Source organism: Anomaloglossus baeobatrachus, chromosome 6, assembly GCF_048569485.1.
Source record: "Anomaloglossus baeobatrachus isolate aAnoBae1 chromosome 6, aAnoBae1.hap1, whole genome shotgun sequence".
Lineage (NCBI taxonomy): Eukaryota > Metazoa > Chordata > Amphibia > Anura > Aromobatidae > Anomaloglossus > Anomaloglossus baeobatrachus.
In genome coordinates, this window is record NC_134358.1 from 93,614,178 (window position 1) to 93,632,236 (window position 18,059).

Sequence of the window (18,059 nt, forward strand, 5' to 3'; positions counted from 1 at the left end):
AACATGTCATCATGCGGCTTGTCATTTCTAGCACAAAGTGTATATGTATTGCAATTTGGAGGCTATGTAAAAATAATCTTCAGTTTTTAGGGAAATACAAAAGTATAGTTAGTTTTATGTTTCACGTTTATGTATAGCACGCAGCCGCCTGACATCTCTCATTTTGTATTTCCTGGGACTGTAGTAATCAGTGCTTGGTAAAAAAGAAATGCATTTTGTGTTATGAATGGTGCAAAAAACTGCATTGCCAAAAATAGCAAGTGTGAACAGGTGCATACTGCTAAAGCAACACGAAACGCAAATGAAGGAACACAACAGCACTCTGTAACCACCAAGACATATGTGATAGAAGCTTTACCAGCCGTATAGTACAATACAAAGGGAAGGGGAAAGGAATGCCCTATTACTAGGGAAAGGGGGAAGTGGTGACCCCTAACAACAACCTGCAGCTTACCCTCACTGACCCTATACAGATTTTGCACCTGTCGCCAAGCAGTAATACCTCACCCCAGGTAAGCCCTGATATGGGCCATAAGTAAGGATTGAAGGAATGAGCTCTTCGTCAACACCACTAACGCGAAGGAAGACGAAAGGAAACAATGCAGGGTAAAAACAAATGATACCACCTGAGCCCAGGTAGATAGCAAACATTAAACAGTTATCTTAGGAGCAGCTACCACAGAAGTCTCTGGAACAACAGGAGGAGACGACTGCTGCACACCACAGCCAGGGGCAACTAATAACTGCACTCAAACCACCCCAGGGTGAGGTTTATAAAGGAAGTCAGAGGCTGACAAATGAGAGGAATAACTGACAGTTTCCCAGAGTCCTAGAGTCTGTTGCTGCAGAAACAGGGAACTGTCAGATAAAAATACATGTTGCCGATCTCTGGGATTTTCTAACATTCGCTGCCACTAGATTGTCAGCCTTCTGTGACACCTCCGGGACAACATGCAAACATAGAACATATGAAATTAAAACTACATCAATGCTATATAGAATTTACTTAGAAAAAATGAAAGTTCTTTGCACAAAATTTGGCCAATTGTATGTCCATCTATTGCGGGTAGGTGACTTTTCCTTGATTGCCTCTTCTGGACTAAAAGTCTACACTATATGGGCAGATAGGATCTAGAACTAATTAAAACCATCCTGTACAGTCAGAATAGGAGGCTCTATACACCTCCACAATATATGGCAAAACAAAAAAAACTTTATGTTCAAATATAGCTAGTGTGAACAAGTGCTAACTGCTAAAACTACACAAAACACAAAGGGACACACCAGCACTCTGCAATTGCCAAGACACATGCAAACATAGAATATATGAAATGAAAGCTGCATCAATGCTATATAAAATATAATATAATTAGAAAAATGAAGGTTCTTTGCTCAAAAAAATGGCCAATTCTTGAATGCCCATCCACCGTAGCAAGGTGACCTTTCCTTGATGGGACTCTATACTGGGTCATGCCTTTCCCGGAGTAAAAGTCTACAAATAAAATATATGGGCAGATAGGATCTGGCACTAATTATAACCACCCTGATGGGCAGAGAGCACAGTCAGAATAGGAGGCTGTCTATACCTCCAATACATTTTGGGGAAAAAAAAACTGCATCTCCAAATATAGCAAATGTGAACAGGTGCTAACTGCTGAAACCACACGATATACAAACAAATAGACACAGCAGCACTCTGAAAGTGCAATGACGAAGGCAAACATAGAATATATGAAATTAAAACTGCATCAATGCTATATAAGATATACTTAGAAAAATGAAGGTTCTTTGCTCAAAAATTGGCCAATTTGTTATGAATGGTGCCAAGTTACAGAGGTGTAAATAGGTACAGATAAAATTATAATGTTGGGATTTGGAGAGGTAGTCATCAAGATGGAAATATGAACCAGAGTGGAGATGTAGTTTGGCTCTTCCTTCAGATGGGACAACAATTCACTTTCCTACATTATCCCAGTGTTGAAGAACCCTAGCATGCTCCACCACAATCCATCACTAGCCAAAGCCCCAACTCAAAAACCTGATGCAGCAGATTGCTATTATGTATTCTGGTGCAGACACCTGCGTACAAAATACAGAAGTGTTTGCTAAATATGCAAAAAGACAGCGTAATACCAGCAATCTGTTTGATGTAAATTGAAGTGAAAAGGGAGGCAAAATAGTGATGAGTCAGCAGTACCATTCGGGACTCGTAACGAGCAGTTGGATGCTTGGATGGGCACAACTCGCATACCCGAGTATAAGGCAAGTCAGTGGGGAATTCAAGCAGGATTTCCTGGAAAAATGCATACGTTCCCCATTGATTTTCATTATTCTTGGGTGCTCGATATGCGCCCATCCGAGCATCCGACTGCTCTTTTCGAGTACTGATAAAAGCATGCTAGTGATCGCTCGTTACTATCCAACAATTATCATAAGTTTTTTTCTACCCTTTTCTTCATTGTGAAGAAGCCGCATTACACTGTTACATCATACATTGTTATATCTGACCCCAGGACCGGTGCCTGTTGTTGTACCCGACAGCTCAGAATTATCCAACTTAAACCAGTGGGATTAGTTCCTTTATTAGTTTTCATTTGGTGTTTTATTAAAACTAAACAGACAATGTAACAGAAGGCCTGCTATATGGCATTGGGCCTTACTAATAACATTTATGATGGAGAAACTCAGTCTGGATAGTTTGCACACCGAACGCATAAGCAGGTATGGAGTGCTGAGAATTTTTTGTAGTAGTAGTACACATTACCACTTGGGGAACATGCAAATTTCATGCACATTTTTTAAAAGTGTTATTACCGTGTTTCCCCAAAAATAAGCCCTAGTCGCAGTTCAGTAATGAAGTGTCTGTGTAGCTAAAAAAAAGTTAAAGAATACCACAAGACACTTCATTATAGAAAGCAGACATTCCTCAAAAGAGAGACAAAAGAAGACCCCGCAATCATACTCACCAGACACCAAACGGTTTGTGCACACATCAGATCGCACACCTACACACATCAGATCGCAAACCCATGCACATCAGATTGCGCACACATCAGATGGCACACTTACACACTTCAGATAGCACGCACTGCCACATCAGATCACACACACACACTCACCATATCCAGCAATACCGATTGGTTCTGGCCGGCAGAGGAACCTGGGACGCAGTGCAGTGGAGTGTGAGAACCTGCGGTGGAACGTATGGAGGATCCGGTGGTGGAACGCATCGATGCATTCCACCGCAGGTCCTCTATGCGCTCCACCGCAGGTCCTTGCACTCCACTGCACTGCATCCTAGGTTCCTCTGTAGGCCAGAAGCAATTGGTATCGCCGGATGTGGTGAGTTTGTGTGTGTCATTATGTGTGCGATGTGATGTATGTGTGTCGGCCAGAAGCAAGGGAGGACTGTGTGGAGCATACCTGCTGGGAGCGCCCACTGAAAATAGCAAGAGGACCTGGGAGTGATGCAGACACCCATAGTCTGGTAAATATGACTCCTGGGAAGGGGGATCTGTATTTTTTTTAGGGGTAAACTGTCTGTTTCCCAGAGAATAAGCCCTTAAAATAAGCCTTAGCACATTTTTCGGAGCAAAAAAAGAAATCTAAGACAATGTCTTATCTTTAGGGAAACACGGTACTTCATGTCATCAACTCAAATGTAGGCACCTGAAAAATAAATATATGGATCATGAAAATGTTCATGTGAACCTGACCTAACTCTGATCATCTCTAAGTAATATATCCTTTTTCATTGTACTTGCTAATTTAATATAATTGGATTTATGATCGGTAACTTCAGCACGTCAGTGTAATTATTCCTCATGAGTGTATGCAAACTTGGGTTGAGTGGGTTAAGATGAATGTGGGTTGTGGAGATGAGTGAATAAATTTGCAGGCCGTCATTATTCCTTGGCTGCTGACAGAAGCCATACGAACCGCCTCCTACCTGCTGGCATTTCCTACACCTCTTTTGATTAGGCCGCCGTCCTGGTGAGACATCATCATAATCCGCACACTTTGTCTAATCACAAGAGGTGTCGGGGGGGCTGGCAGGTAGGAGGCAGTTCATATGGCCACAAAATACAGGACTAGAGTCGTATAAATCGATTCGCTCATCTCCTGAAGGTTGCTTAAATCTTTTTTTTTGTAGTGGTATTTTTCTTATTGGCAAGCCCTATTAAGGCCAAGTCTCACTTACTTTACAAATCCTCATATAAAGAAAAAAATGTAGATTTGAAGCAGACTTTATGAATCTATCCTTAGGAAGATGAAAAGTTCAAGACTGGCTTTTATATTAAATGGCTTCTAATAGCCCACATTTTTTTTTTTTTGCCAGAGCAAACTCTAAGGGTGAAATAGATTAGTCACATTTTGAGAGGACATATTCAGAAATTGACTAAATCGCGAAAGGTGATGTTGTAATTTTAACCATCTCCGTCGGCCACAGGGTTTTGCCAACAATATTTGGCACAGCTGCGGTTGTCTACACTTGAAGATCTGTCATCAGGCTTGCAATGTTTTGAAAGTTTTAAAAATAATTCTTTATTGAGTTGTTTCCATGTGTTTTTGTGTTTTCTAGGTAACAAATATTGGGTGTTTAAAGATACAACATTACAATTTGGTTATCCCCACGACTTGATACATCTTGGGCATGGAATACCACCTCATGGGATAGACACTGCTGTTTGGTGGGAAGATGTCGGGAAGACCTATTTTTTCAAAGGCGACAGGTATTTATTAATAGGAAAGAAGGGAATATATCTATAATATTACATCAAGCCAAAAAGTTGGAGCATGCATAATATATACTCATTCAAAGAGTTTTTTATGTATATATACATATATATATATATATATATATATTTTTTTTTTTTTTAAATAAAGGTTGTAGACCAGCTCACCTGTCTGAGCTCAAGCCCCGGCGTCCTTGTTCTCCTTATTGCACGGACCCGAAGTGGGAGACTTCCAAGATATGTAGAACAACATGAAGAAGGATCCAGCAAGGCAGAATGACTCCAAAGGGCAACAAAAGTTTTTTTTTTTCTCTGACTTTATTATCTAAGAATAAAAAATTCCAGAGCTCTTGACAAGTTGTTAAGTGCAAGGTATATGCAGTATGGACTACGCATTTCGGCAGATGCAGCCGCCTTCTTCACGGTCCCAAGCCGTTTTGTCTTGGGACCGTGAAGAAGGCGGCTGCGTCCGCCGAAACGCGTAGTCCATACTGCATATACCTTGCACTTAACAACTTGTCAAGAGCTCTGGAATTTTTTATTCTTAGATAATAAAGTCAGAGAAAAAAAAAAACTTTTGTTGCCCTTTGGAGTCATTCTGCCTTGCTGGATCCTTCTTCATGTTGTTCTATATATATATATATACTCATTCAAAGAGTTTTCTTTATTTTCATGACTCTGAAAATTGTAGATTCACATTGAAGGCATCAAAACTATGAATTAAAACATGTGGAATGAAATACTTAACAAAAAAGTGTGAAACAAATGAAAATATGTCTTATATTCTAGGTTCTTCAAAGTAGCCACCTTTTGCTTTGATTACTGCTTTGCACACTCTTGGCATTCTGTTGATGAGCTTCAAGAGGTAGTCACTGTAAATTTTTTTCCAACAGTCTTGAAGGAGTTCCCAGAGATGCTTAGCACTTGTTGGCCCTTTTGCCTTCACTCTGCGGTCCAGCTCACCCCAAACCATATCGATTGGGTTCAGGTCTGGTGACTATGGATACCAGGTCATCTGGCGTAGCACCCCATCACTCTCCTTCTTAGTCAAATAGCCCTTACAAAGCCTAGAGGTGTGTTTAGGGTCATTGTCCTGTTGAAAAATAAATGTTGGTCCAACTAAACACAAACCGGATGGAATAGCATGCCGCTGCAAGATACTGTGGTAGCCATGCTGGTTCAGTATGCCTTCAATTTTGAATAAATCCCCAACAGTATCACTAGCAAAGCACCCCCACACCATCACACCTCCTCCTCCATGCTTCACGGTGGAAACCAGGTATGTAGAGTCCATCCGTTCACCTTTTCTGCGTCGCACAAAGACACGGTGGTTGGATCCAAGGATCTCAAGTTTGGACTCATCAGGCCAAAACACAAATTTCCACTGGTCTAATGTCCATTTTTTGTGTTCTTTAGCCCAAACAAGTGTCTTCTGCTTGTTAACTGTCCTTAGCAGTGGTTTCCTAGCAGATATTTTACAATAAAGGCCTGCTGCACAAAGTCTCCTCTTAACAGTTGTTCTAGAGATGTGTCTGTTGCTAGAACTCTGTGTGGCATTAACCTGGTTTCTAATCTGAGCTGCTTTTTCTGAGGCTGGTGACTCGGATAAACTTATCCTCCGCAGCAGAGGTGACTCTTGGTCTTCCTTTCCTGGGGCAGTCCTCATGTGAGCCAGTTTCTTTGTAGCGTTTGATGGTTTTTGCCACTGCCCTTGGGAACACTTTCAAAGTTTTCCCAATTTTTCAGACTGACTGACCTTAATTTCTTGGCCACTCGTTTTTCTTTACTTGGCTTCTTTTTTCTTGCCATAATACAAATTCTGACAATCTATTCAGTAGGACTATCAGCTGTGTATCCACCAGACTTCTGCACAACACAACTGATGGTCCCAACCCCATTTATAAGGCAAGACAACCCACTTATTACACCTGTCAGGGCACACCTGTGAAGTGAAAACCATTTCCGGTGACTACCTCTTGAAGCTCATCAAGAGAATGCCAAGAGTGTGCAAAGCAGTAATCAAAGCAAAAGGTGGCTACTTTGAAGAACCTAGAATATAAGACATATTTTCAGTTGTTTCACACTTTTTTGTTAAGTATTTCATTCCACATGTGTTAATTCATAGTGTTGATATCTTCAATGTGAATCTACAGTTTTGAGAGTCATGAAAATAAAGAAAACTCTTTGAATGAGAAGGTGTGTCCAAACTTTTGGTCTGTACTGTATATATATAAATATATATATATATATATTTTTATATATATATATATATATATATATATATATATATATATATATATATGTATATATATATATATATATATATATACATACATGATTGTGCAGTTCTGGCAGGGGATGTTTATGGTATATGTCCAAAATGATGGACAGCATCCTATCAGGTGTATTCCATATCTTTTATTCGGCCATAGCATATATCCCGATGGTATGCTGTCCATCATTTAGGATATATCATAGATGCCAAGTGGATCCCTTGGACCTGACTTGTGTCCCTTCCTTAAAGGATTCTACCGAAGGTGCTGCAAACAATTTTTCTTTTCTATGTTTATGCTATATATGTCTTTAGGTGGCCACTCAGTGGTTGTGATTTGAATTGCAGGTTATCAAGAGGGTTTTTTTACCATTGTGGAAAGTGACATGCCAGGAGTCTGATAGGCCATGCAGTGCTCCTCTAAAAATTGATATGCCAGGAGTCTGATAGGCCATGCAGTGCTCCTCTAAAAATTGACATGCCAGGAGTCTGATAGGCCATGCAGTGCTCCTCTAAAAATTGACATGCCAGGAGTCTGATAGGCCATGCAGTGCTCCTCTAAAAAATTAAATATTACTTCCTCGGAGATTAAGAGGGCTTCAACTCTGATGTCACCTACTAGAAGTAGCAATCTAAAAGTGAATACTAACCCCTTCACCACCTGATGATTTTCCGTGTTTCATTTTAGTTTTTTCCTCCCCTTCTTGCAAGACCCATAAAATTTTTATCTTTAAATCTACACAGCCGTTTGAGGGCTTGGTTTTTGAGGGCCGAGTTATATTTTTTAATCAAACCATTAATTTACCATATAGTGTACTAGAATATAATAAAAAATCCATGTGCTGTGAAATTGCCAAAAAAAAGTGCAATTCCATAATTGGGTTTTGATTTTTTTTTTTATTTACCATGTTCACTATATGGTAAAACTGACCTTGTAGCATGAATCTCCATGTCAGTACACGTTCATACATACCAAACATCTACCGTATAGTTTTTCTTTTATTATACTGGTGGGAAAAAAAATCAGAAATTTATAAAACAAAATGTAGCTTTTGGTGCCATTTTCCGAGCCTTGTAACATTTTCATCATTTGGGATCTGGTGCTGTATGATTGGGTAATTTTTGCACCCTAAAGTGACATTTTTACATTTTTACTGATACTACTGTATTCTTGTGTAGATGCAAAGTATTGCACATCTTATTGCATCCTATTGCAACGTTGCGATGGCCAAAGAAACGTAATTCTGGCATTTTGAACTTTTTTCCGTTACGCTGTTTACTGATCGGAATAATTTATTTAATGTTTTGATAGATCGGACGACTCTAAACTCAGCAATTCAAAATGTGTGTATTTTTTATGTTATGCTTTTATTTTCAATGGGGCGTAATTTCAACTTTTCTGGGTTTTATTTATTATTTTCATATTTAAAAAAAGCAAACATTTTTTCTCTCACTTTTAATTGTATTTATTAGTTCCTAGGGGACTTGAAACTGAAATCATCCAATGACTTGTGCTGTACAGAGCACTTCATCAGCATCAGCACTGCTCAGTACAAGAGAAATAACAATCTCCTATGAATGTCGGCTATGACATTCACAGGAGGATCATAATAACAGAAACAGGGGTTATGAGCTGACCCTCGGCTGTCATGACAAGCCATTGGCATCTCATGGTCAAGTCATTGGGGCTCTGACAGGAGCTGGGAATGGTGCGCTCCTCGCGTGGCAATTGTTAAATCCCGCTGTCAGAAATTGACAGCGGGATTTAACTGGTTAACAGCTGATCCACCTTCGGATGTTAGAGGCCCATATTGGCTGGTCAGATCAGTCAACATGTGCAGGGAAAGATATGGACTCAGTGAGCTTGCCCACATCATGGCAGGGACACGAACTATGACATATCAGTACATCATAGCTCGTAAATAGATATGAGCGAACCTTTGGAGGTTCGGTTTGCAGGGCACAGTCGAACCTTAGATAAAGTTTGGATTGTGACCCTGACTTGATCCGAACCTCAATGGAATTGGGCAGTTCAGGACTCCACCCACATACTGCCAGCCATAAGCAGAACACTTCCGTTGCGGGGGGTTTCAATTTTTTTTCTTTCGTGTGCACATTACATCTGATCACACTAATTTTTACCCCATGTGCGAGCCATTCGAACCCTGCATGCGGCTTGCACACAGCTGAGCATCGCTCATAACCAAACACAGCGCTGCTCACTTGAGTGGTTTGCACTCGAACTTTGAACCCGAACTTTGTTTTTTTTTGTAGTCTGTTTCCAGACTCAAACCTCAGGTTCGCTCATCTCTACTCATAAAGGGGTTACTGAGCCTTGCCACATGACAGGATGAAAGCCAAACCAGATATTCTATTTGCAGACCTATGTTTTAGGTTGTTTCACCCTCCTCAGTGCAAAGCAAGAGGTCTAATTTGGCTCAGCCCCATCAGTAGCTTCTCATCCAACCAAGTCACATTTCTCGCTTTGTACTAATGAGGGGCAAAGACCCTGAAACATGTGTCTTCAAGTAGTGTATGTGATTTGGCTTACATAATACGTCATGTGGCAAGGCTCATTATAGGGTCCAGATTGATTAGGTTGCAGTAGAGTTCAAGTCTTCTTCATCTCGGAAGCCGTTTGCATAGTTAGCATGTACCATAATTTATTGAATGTCTATTGTGAGAAATCCGAGTCCTTAAAATTCACAGAACGATAAGGATGAACTGTTAATTTTTAATGTAATATGATAAACGAGAAAGGGTCCACTTGCAATATTTTTTTGCCATTACATTTTACCAATGAGATTTTAATGCTGGAAAAAGAATTTGTCATGTATTTTGCCTGCGGCAATGGAGCTTATATGGTGGTGGGCAGCTGCTGATAGAAAGTGATTTAAATTACGGGAACGCATTGGAAGGCAATTTGACAGGCACAGGAGAGTTTTAGACTTTTTTTTTTTCTAGTTTGAACATTTAATCTATTAGTTATGTCGGAGTAAAATATTTCAGAATTTCTTTCCTGCAATATATTGAGCAAGATCCTGTGGTTTGGTGCAGAAGTAATGGAAATTAAAATATGTAAGCCCTTACTAGATTTAAAGATGTTGCTCAGCAAATTCTTGTTGTCGTTAATATATTCTGGTATTTGGAAAAGCATTAATGTTATTCTGCAATGTGATTATTTTACACCCGCAAGGGACATTTTTCATTATGTTCCAAAATAGTCCGTGTTCTTTCATATTGCCAATCCTTTCAAAACTGAGAGTAGTAAATTACAGTGTGAATGAATTAGGTCCAGGTCCTCTTTTAGAGAAAAGTATTAAAGAAAAGCACAGGGACTAAATAAGCAACCAGAAATGTGACACAATGGGGGGTTGTCAAGCTATACAAGCAATGAACCTGATTAAGGACCACCTGGAATTCCCTATTCACCCAAAGCTAAAAAAAAAAAAAATTGTCGGAAGTTAGAAGAATTTCATTTGTATAGTATGTTGTAGATGTAAAGCAAAAATTTGACTTTTTTTGGAATGAATGAGGGGCAGAATTTATTTATTTTTTACTATTATTTTAGGTTTGTAGTAACTGGAAGCATAGGATGAGCAGGGAATGGTAGGCGGTAAGGTGAGAGTCTATCTCCTTTCAGGACAAAACAGAGGTACGGATCGTAAGCATCATGTACAGATTAGTTACAGGTGATAGTTGTATACTGGTCACTCTGACAAATGCATAAAAAGAGAAATATCCAGCTCACTAATCCCTCTAGGAAGCAACATTCACCGGAAGGTGCAAGGAGCGGTTACTCTGACCAGTAGACTCTGAGTAGAGAGGAGTTCAGTGTTCAAGGTTCGGTGTTTGTATCAAACACAGACTTTACAAAAAACAGAGTTTGGGTTCGGAGTTCAGGTCCTTTACGTATGCAAACCATGTAAATGTAAAGAGCAGATGCACTGCTGTAAGGCTATGAGATTTTAATCAATACGGCAAGAAAAAACACATGCCAGCAAAGTCTATGACAATCTTGACTTGCTGTGCGCACACTGCTTCTTTTTTCATTGCAGATTTTGTTACAGAAAAAAGAAGCAGCATGTCAATTCTTTCTGCTTTTTTTCCTGCGTTTCTATAATCCACTGCAGTGCTTTATCACTATGATGGATTACATGGCATGGTCTGTGAGGCGATCTGTAGCTAAGTAACCCCAGGTCGTCATGCTGAAGAACAAGGGTTACCATGACAGCATTCATGTCCCTGTGATCGCATTACAGGGACCCAATCACCAGGGAGAGGTAAGCAATTCCACTCCCTGCTTCCTGAATGCTGCGATCGCATTGAAAGTTTCGCATTTCAGGGGGTTGAACTGCCGGGAGTGGTGCGGGCACCGCTCTGGGCAATAAGAGCCAGGTCCCAGCTGTAACATCAGCCGGAGACCCGGCAGCGATTTCAGGGGTACAGCGCGCGAGCCCTCGCAATAAAAAAAAATTGCAAAAAAAAAAGCTTGAAAAACTGCATGTGAAAAAACACACAAACGCAATAAAAAATGCTCTTTTTTATGCTTCATTTTTGTTGCCAAAACATGCTTTTTTATGTGCAGAAAATGTGCACACAAAAAAGCAACGTGTGCACATAGCCTAATACTAGAAAAGGGTGCACCATCAAGTACGGTAAATCATATGTGGAATAGCAAAGACAGTGCATAGGAGATGCGCATACTGAAAAAGAAATCATATACCGTATATCCTAAAATTCAAACTTTATTATATACCAAAAGGAATAGATAAAAACATGAATACTTAGTGACACTGCCTATAACCACAATAGGTAAAAGTAGTCAAGAAACCGGCCAATTGACAAAGTAGAGAAACCTCAATGAAAAATGATTAGCGGAAGCCTTGTGGAAATTCAGGGTTATAATAAACCAATGAACCTCATGGACGAGCATAAACCTGTATGGCTGATAGATAACAAGATAGTGTCTAAGATACAGAACAGCAATGAAAAATCAAATAAAACCAATAAGAGAGCAAGGAAAATTACCCATACCTGATCTGTGTGCTGGAATGGCACTTGGAAATAAAGCTGTGGCGTTATGTTATACTAATTCATGTTTTTATATATTCCCTTTGGCATATAATAAAGTTTTGAATTTTAGAATATATACCGTATATGATTTATTTTACGGTGTGTGCATCTCCTATGTACTGTCTTTTCTCTGCCATTTAATGTATGAACATCACTTGCATGAGCATCGCTGTGCTCGGGTACACTCGGTGCTCAGCCCAGTGCGAGCCATTTGTAATGTTTAAACGGCTCCAACTGGGGGTAACAACAGCATGATTGGATGTAATAATAAACCCAATCAAGACCAGAAAATATGACAATAATTATACCAATCAGGACCAAAAAATATGACAATAATAAACTCAATCAGAACCAACAAATATGAGGATAATAAACCCAATCAGAACCAAAAAAATATGGCAATAATAAAGCCGATCAGGACCAGAAGATATGGCAATAAAAAACCCGATCAGAACCAGAAAATCTGACAATAATAAACCTAATCAGAACAAGAAAGTATGACCATAATAAAGCCGATCAGAACCAGAAGATATGACAATAATAAAGCCAAACAGTATTCCAATATGCCCATAAAAAATATTGTCTGTCCGTGATTTCTTTAAGGAGATGTCCCAAAAAAAAATAAAGTCAAGTTGGCAACCTTGCCAGGAGAGAACATGAAGTTATGTAATATACCTCTTCGTGATGAGGTGTTTGGTGCATTGAGCAAAGTGATTTGTCTAGAAATTCTAATCATATTGATTGGACATAACTTTTGCCAATGAAAGATGGTTGGATGAAGATGGATGCCACCAAAATATGTCATGAGGCTTTAAAAGCTCCTTTCTCCAGAGAGTCCGAACAGGTGGGAAATAGAGGGTAGCCACTGGACACCAAAATTTAGGACAAGAAATATAATGCTCTTTTTATTCTTGCCTGTAGAATAGCGAAGAACAGGGGGCTCCTATACTGTCCGTCAATGCTCCAGTACTGTCCCTCCTAGTCTATCCCTCAGGGTTACCCCTAATGGTGGAGATGCAGGAGTCTCATGCCTCCTATACTCCTGACCAGAGGTAATCTGTTACCTGTGCCTCCCTCTCGGGAAGGAAGGGGCAGGAGTGTGATGGAAACACAAATTTAAACAGACTGGTAAAAAAGGAACTCAGACACACTGCAAATTTACAGGAACAAGCACTAAGAAAAATAAGGAGAAAAGCAAGAGAAGTAAGGCAGCAACAAAAGGACAACAAGGGTTAACACCACAAATGCTCACAACAACCACCAGTAAGTGTAGATCAAACCACCTCTCCAGACTAGTATAGACAATCTATAACTGGCAGTAAATATATAGGAGTGGAGTGAATATGACTAGCTCTCCCATAACATGCAACTAAAGGAGATTAACAAACAGACTCGCATACTGTAATGTTGATGTCTGAATCGCCCTGCGCTGATCACAAACATCAGAGAATTTAGAAGGCAGAGTGCATGGATCTGGAGTTTCTACAGATCCTGATGCTGCCATGAAAATTGAAAATGCTGGCCAAAACCTCCTTGTAACATTGCCTTATAATTCTGATACTCTTATTATACTATATTACCCTCATTTTGCCACCAGCTTTGAGAAAAAGGAGATCTTAGGAGAACCTGGAATGCTGATACTGGAAATGAGGATGGTAGCCGAGATTTTGGTGATTAAGTTCAGGAATGCCATTGGTGACCAATTTCACAACACTAATTAATAATGTCTGTTATTGGGATATCGTCGGAACTAAGGGAAACTACATGGCCTACTTATACAGGTGTCAGAAACAGTTCCCTTGAGTTTAACATCATAGTCTGGGATAGTAGTTAATTTAAGCCCATTTTATATGGTAGGTTATTATGTGCACTTCTACTCTATACTGATCATCAGTGCTCTATTTACTGATAATTTCCCATATAACCTGTGTGTGGTTTGGCATTTCATGCAGTAATCCCAGAATGACATAGACATAGGAGACAAGATAATCTTACATCTCTTCATTAGATCAAGTTGTTCCATACATCACCCAGATGCCTTGACTTAATTTCCGTCTAGAGTAATAAGTATTTATTGGCGTGTGAAGTAGCTATCTATGCAGTTGTTGATTCCTTTTGAAGAGTCATTATGGTGAAGATAATCATTTTTTTAGTTCTAATTATCATACTCAGCAATCACACGCTTTCCAAAAATAGTGTGTGGTATCACAGGAGACTTCAAACAGCACTTCACCGCCTCAGCTCATCAGTGTCCCAGCTTGCAGGAATGATGGATTTGTCTCACAATTTCAGCTTTTTGTATTAGATAACACAGAGGGAAAACATAATTATCTTTAAGGGATTATCCAGTAAAGGTAAATGATCCCCTATTCACAGGATAGGGGGTTAAGTGATTGGTGGGGGTCCGAACGCTGAAGCTCCCACTAATCAGAACTAGGAACGTTTATACTCATTAGTATGGATCGGCCATACACATGCCTGACCACCGCACCATCCATTCTCTGCGGAGCTCATGGAAAAAGTTGAGCACAATGATAAGCTGACCATAGAGAATAAATGGGGTACTGTCGGACATGAGCAGTGTCGCTCCTTTACAATGGGGAGAAAAGTTCCCCATTCTGTATTGGTTCAGATCAGAGAGGTGGGACACCCATCGATCTTTGACGTATTGCCAATCTGGTGGTTAGGTAATAACTGATCTTCACAAATCAATGCCTGTAAGAGTAGACTCTTTATATTTTTTCTCAAATATGGTTACTTTTTTTATGTTTTTGATTCTTTGGTGGCAAACTATGAGCTGTGATACTATAGATCTGCAATACCATTAATATCTGTTAAATCATTAAAAACTTGCAACATCCATTCATTCTTCCTTGGACTGCAAGAGATGTGTACTTGGCTTTCTTCAACAGTCGAATAGAATGACTAGACTCAGTCAGCCATTTGTATAAGTAGAGAGGTCTATGTTGTATAATTGTTTGTTGCGTAATGTACTATACACTATGTACATATCATACTTCCAAGGGGGTTAAAAGGTTTATCCAAAGATTAGAAGTTATCACCCATGCGCATAATAGGTGATAGCCTGTTGATTGCTGGGGGACTGTATTGGGACATCTGTGACCCTAAGAATGGAAAAATAAATATAGTGCTTATGTATCAGCTAACCCCTTCGGATGTCCAAAAAGTCCAGGAAAGGCCCAACAGGTTCCAATAAGCAGATGCATGGAAACTTGTAGCCGGTGTCCCCATGAAGTAATGATCAAGTAGTGATCAAGAACACCAATGTGTTCGAAATGCGTCTTGTGAGTCACGTTCTTATTGGAGATGGTGTATCCCCCTTTTTTCCCCCTGATTTTAAATGATCAAATAAAGAAGAAACTCTGAGTTTTATATGGTGCTGGATCTTCACCTTCTTTTTCCTGAGAATGGAAAGCAAAAGTCTCCCCAACGGTGCAGCAGTCAAAAATGACCTCTGCTGTTCAATTCAAAGTCTGGGGGTCAGCCAGAAATATCCAGTCATGGGAATCCTAGTGTTCAGGTCTCCAGCGATCTACGAATTATCTGTGAATTATAACAAAAAAAGATGTTGCACTCTGTAAAGCTAAAGCATGCAATCCATGAATGTAAGAATATAGACATGCATTACTGGTAAAGGACATCTAAGAAAAAAATTGAGATATTTAGCATACAAAAATGGCCATTTCTATACCTGCCCAGTAGCCACATCAAGGCATATCTCCTTTACTGGGGACCTACTCTAGCGCCTCTCTCTGAGTGATAAACCTTCATGTGTATGGGCAAGCAGGAACCTTCTATAGAGAATAAAATAACCTGTGGCAAATGGGGGAGGGGTGCACAGTCAGAGGACATGACTCCATAATCTACACAAAAAAACTGACTGCACTTTTGAACATGCAGTCTTTTTTTTCTGCCATTTATCACCTAAGTGTTGGTAATATAAAAACTTGGTAACTTGGAATAACCAATGAGTTTAGTTCACTTGTCACTATGATGGGTTTAAATTTGTATGGTAAGAAATTAGAGGCCAATTTGCTAAAAGGTAAAGGTGGGCTCATCTTTATCTACTATCATGTATAGTAAATAGAGATGAGTAGTGCCCATGCTTGTCACCTATCCTTCACACATGGCTGTAAAGAGCCCTGGTTCTCGAATTGGTGGGGGTCCCGGCAGGCGGACCCCGTGATTGGGACATTATCCCCTATTCCATGGGATATCTTTACAACTTGAGAATACCCCTTTGTATTATAATAATGAGATACTATTACCTAATAAAACATTTAGCATTTTCCAGTGATGTTTAGAATAACTTGACTAAAGCGGGCTTTACATGCTGCGACATCGCTAGCGATGTCGCTAGCGATAGCACCCACCTACATCGGTGGCGCGTCACGGGGAGATCACTCACGTAGCGAACAATGTCACTACGGCAGCGTCACACGCACATACCTGTTCACCGACGTCACTGTGGCCGCCGAACAATCTCTCCTTTAAGGGGGAGGTTCATTCCGCGTCACAGCGGCGTCACTAAGCGGCCACCTAGTAGAAGCGGAGAGGCGGAGATGAGCGGCCGTAACATCCCGTCCACCTCCTTCCTTCCTCATTGCCGGCGTCCACAGGTACGATGTTCCTCGTTCCTGCGGTGTCACACATAGCGATGTGTGCTGCCGCAGGAACGACAAACAATCTGCGTTTCAAATGAGGAACGATTTTTTTTTAAAAATGAATGACGTGTACACAACGAACGAATTGACACCTTTTTGCAATCGTTACTGATCGCAAAAAGATGTCACACACAACGACATCGCTAACGAGGCCGGATGTGCGTCACCAACACCGTGACCCCGACGATATCTCGTTAGCAATATCGTTATGTGTAAATGGGCCTTTAGGCTTCGACTTATAAAAGACAATTAGTTTGTTTTTTTACATTTCTGACCTTTTAAGGACTACATGAAAGCGTAAATGTAAATTTAAGCTACTGTGTTTCAGGTACTGGAGATATAATGAAGAAATGAGAGTTATGGACCCTGGTTACCCCAAATCCATTACTATATGGAAAGGAATACCAGAATCACCCGAAGGAGCATTTGTTGACAAAGAGAATGGTAGGTATAATGGTGAGAAGGTTTATATTGTTCGTTACATACTGATTGTTACATCTCACTAGAAGGGCTAAAAATAATAGGTTCACATTAACCAATGATCCATGAAAATCACTGGTCTCTGCACTCCTCACTGGCCCCTTGAATACCTCACTGGCCCCTTGTATACCTCACTGGCCCCTGTACACCTCACTGGCCCCTATACTCTTCACTGTCCCCTATACTCTACACTGGCCCCTGTACTCCTCACTGGCCCCTGCGCTCCTCACTGGCCCCTGCGCTCCTCACTGGCCCCTGTGCTCCTCACTGGCCCCTGCGTTCTTCACCGGCCCCTGCAGTAGTCACCGCCCTTTGCGCTCTTCACTAGCCCCTACACTCCTCACCAGCCCCTGTGTTGCTCACTGGCCCCTGTTCTCTTCACTGGCCCTTGTGCTCTTCACCGGCCCTTGTGCTCTTCACCGTCCCCTGTTCTCTTCACCGGCCCCTGTTCTCTTCACCGGCCCCTGTTCTCTTCACCGGCCCCTGTTCTCTTCACCGGCCCCTGTTTTCTTCACCGGCCCCTGTTCTCGTTACCGGCCCCTGCACTGTTCACTGGCCCCTGCACTGTTCACCGACATCTGTCCAGTTTTTGTTGTGAACCATCCCAGTAATTACGGCTTTGATGAGACCCGGGATGATTCTGCACATGCGCACAAATCACGGTTAGAGAAAGCATGAGTGGCGGAGAACAGAAGATGCAGAGGGGGTAGAGAGATGAGCGGTATGTGGAGTACAAGAATTTTTTTTATTTTTTATATTTTATGTTTATTATGCTCTGGATTTCAAAGAGACCCAAGACAATAATAAGGG

General features: G+C 40.7%; 1 protein-coding gene across 2 annotated transcripts in view; it reads left to right on the plus strand.

Moving 5' to 3' along the window:
- Positions 1-18,059, plus strand: part of MMP16 (matrix metallopeptidase 16) — a 303,847-nt gene that overhangs the window by 275,933 nt on the left and 9,855 nt on the right. For both annotated transcript variants that reach the window (XM_075353111.1, XM_075353112.1), the window contains 2 exons: positions 4,583-4,733; positions 17,098-17,213. In XM_075353111.1, coding sequence (XP_075209226.1) covers positions 4,583-4,733; positions 17,098-17,213 — 267 coding nt within the window. The remainder of the gene's footprint in view (positions 1-4,582; positions 4,734-17,097; positions 17,214-18,059) is intronic.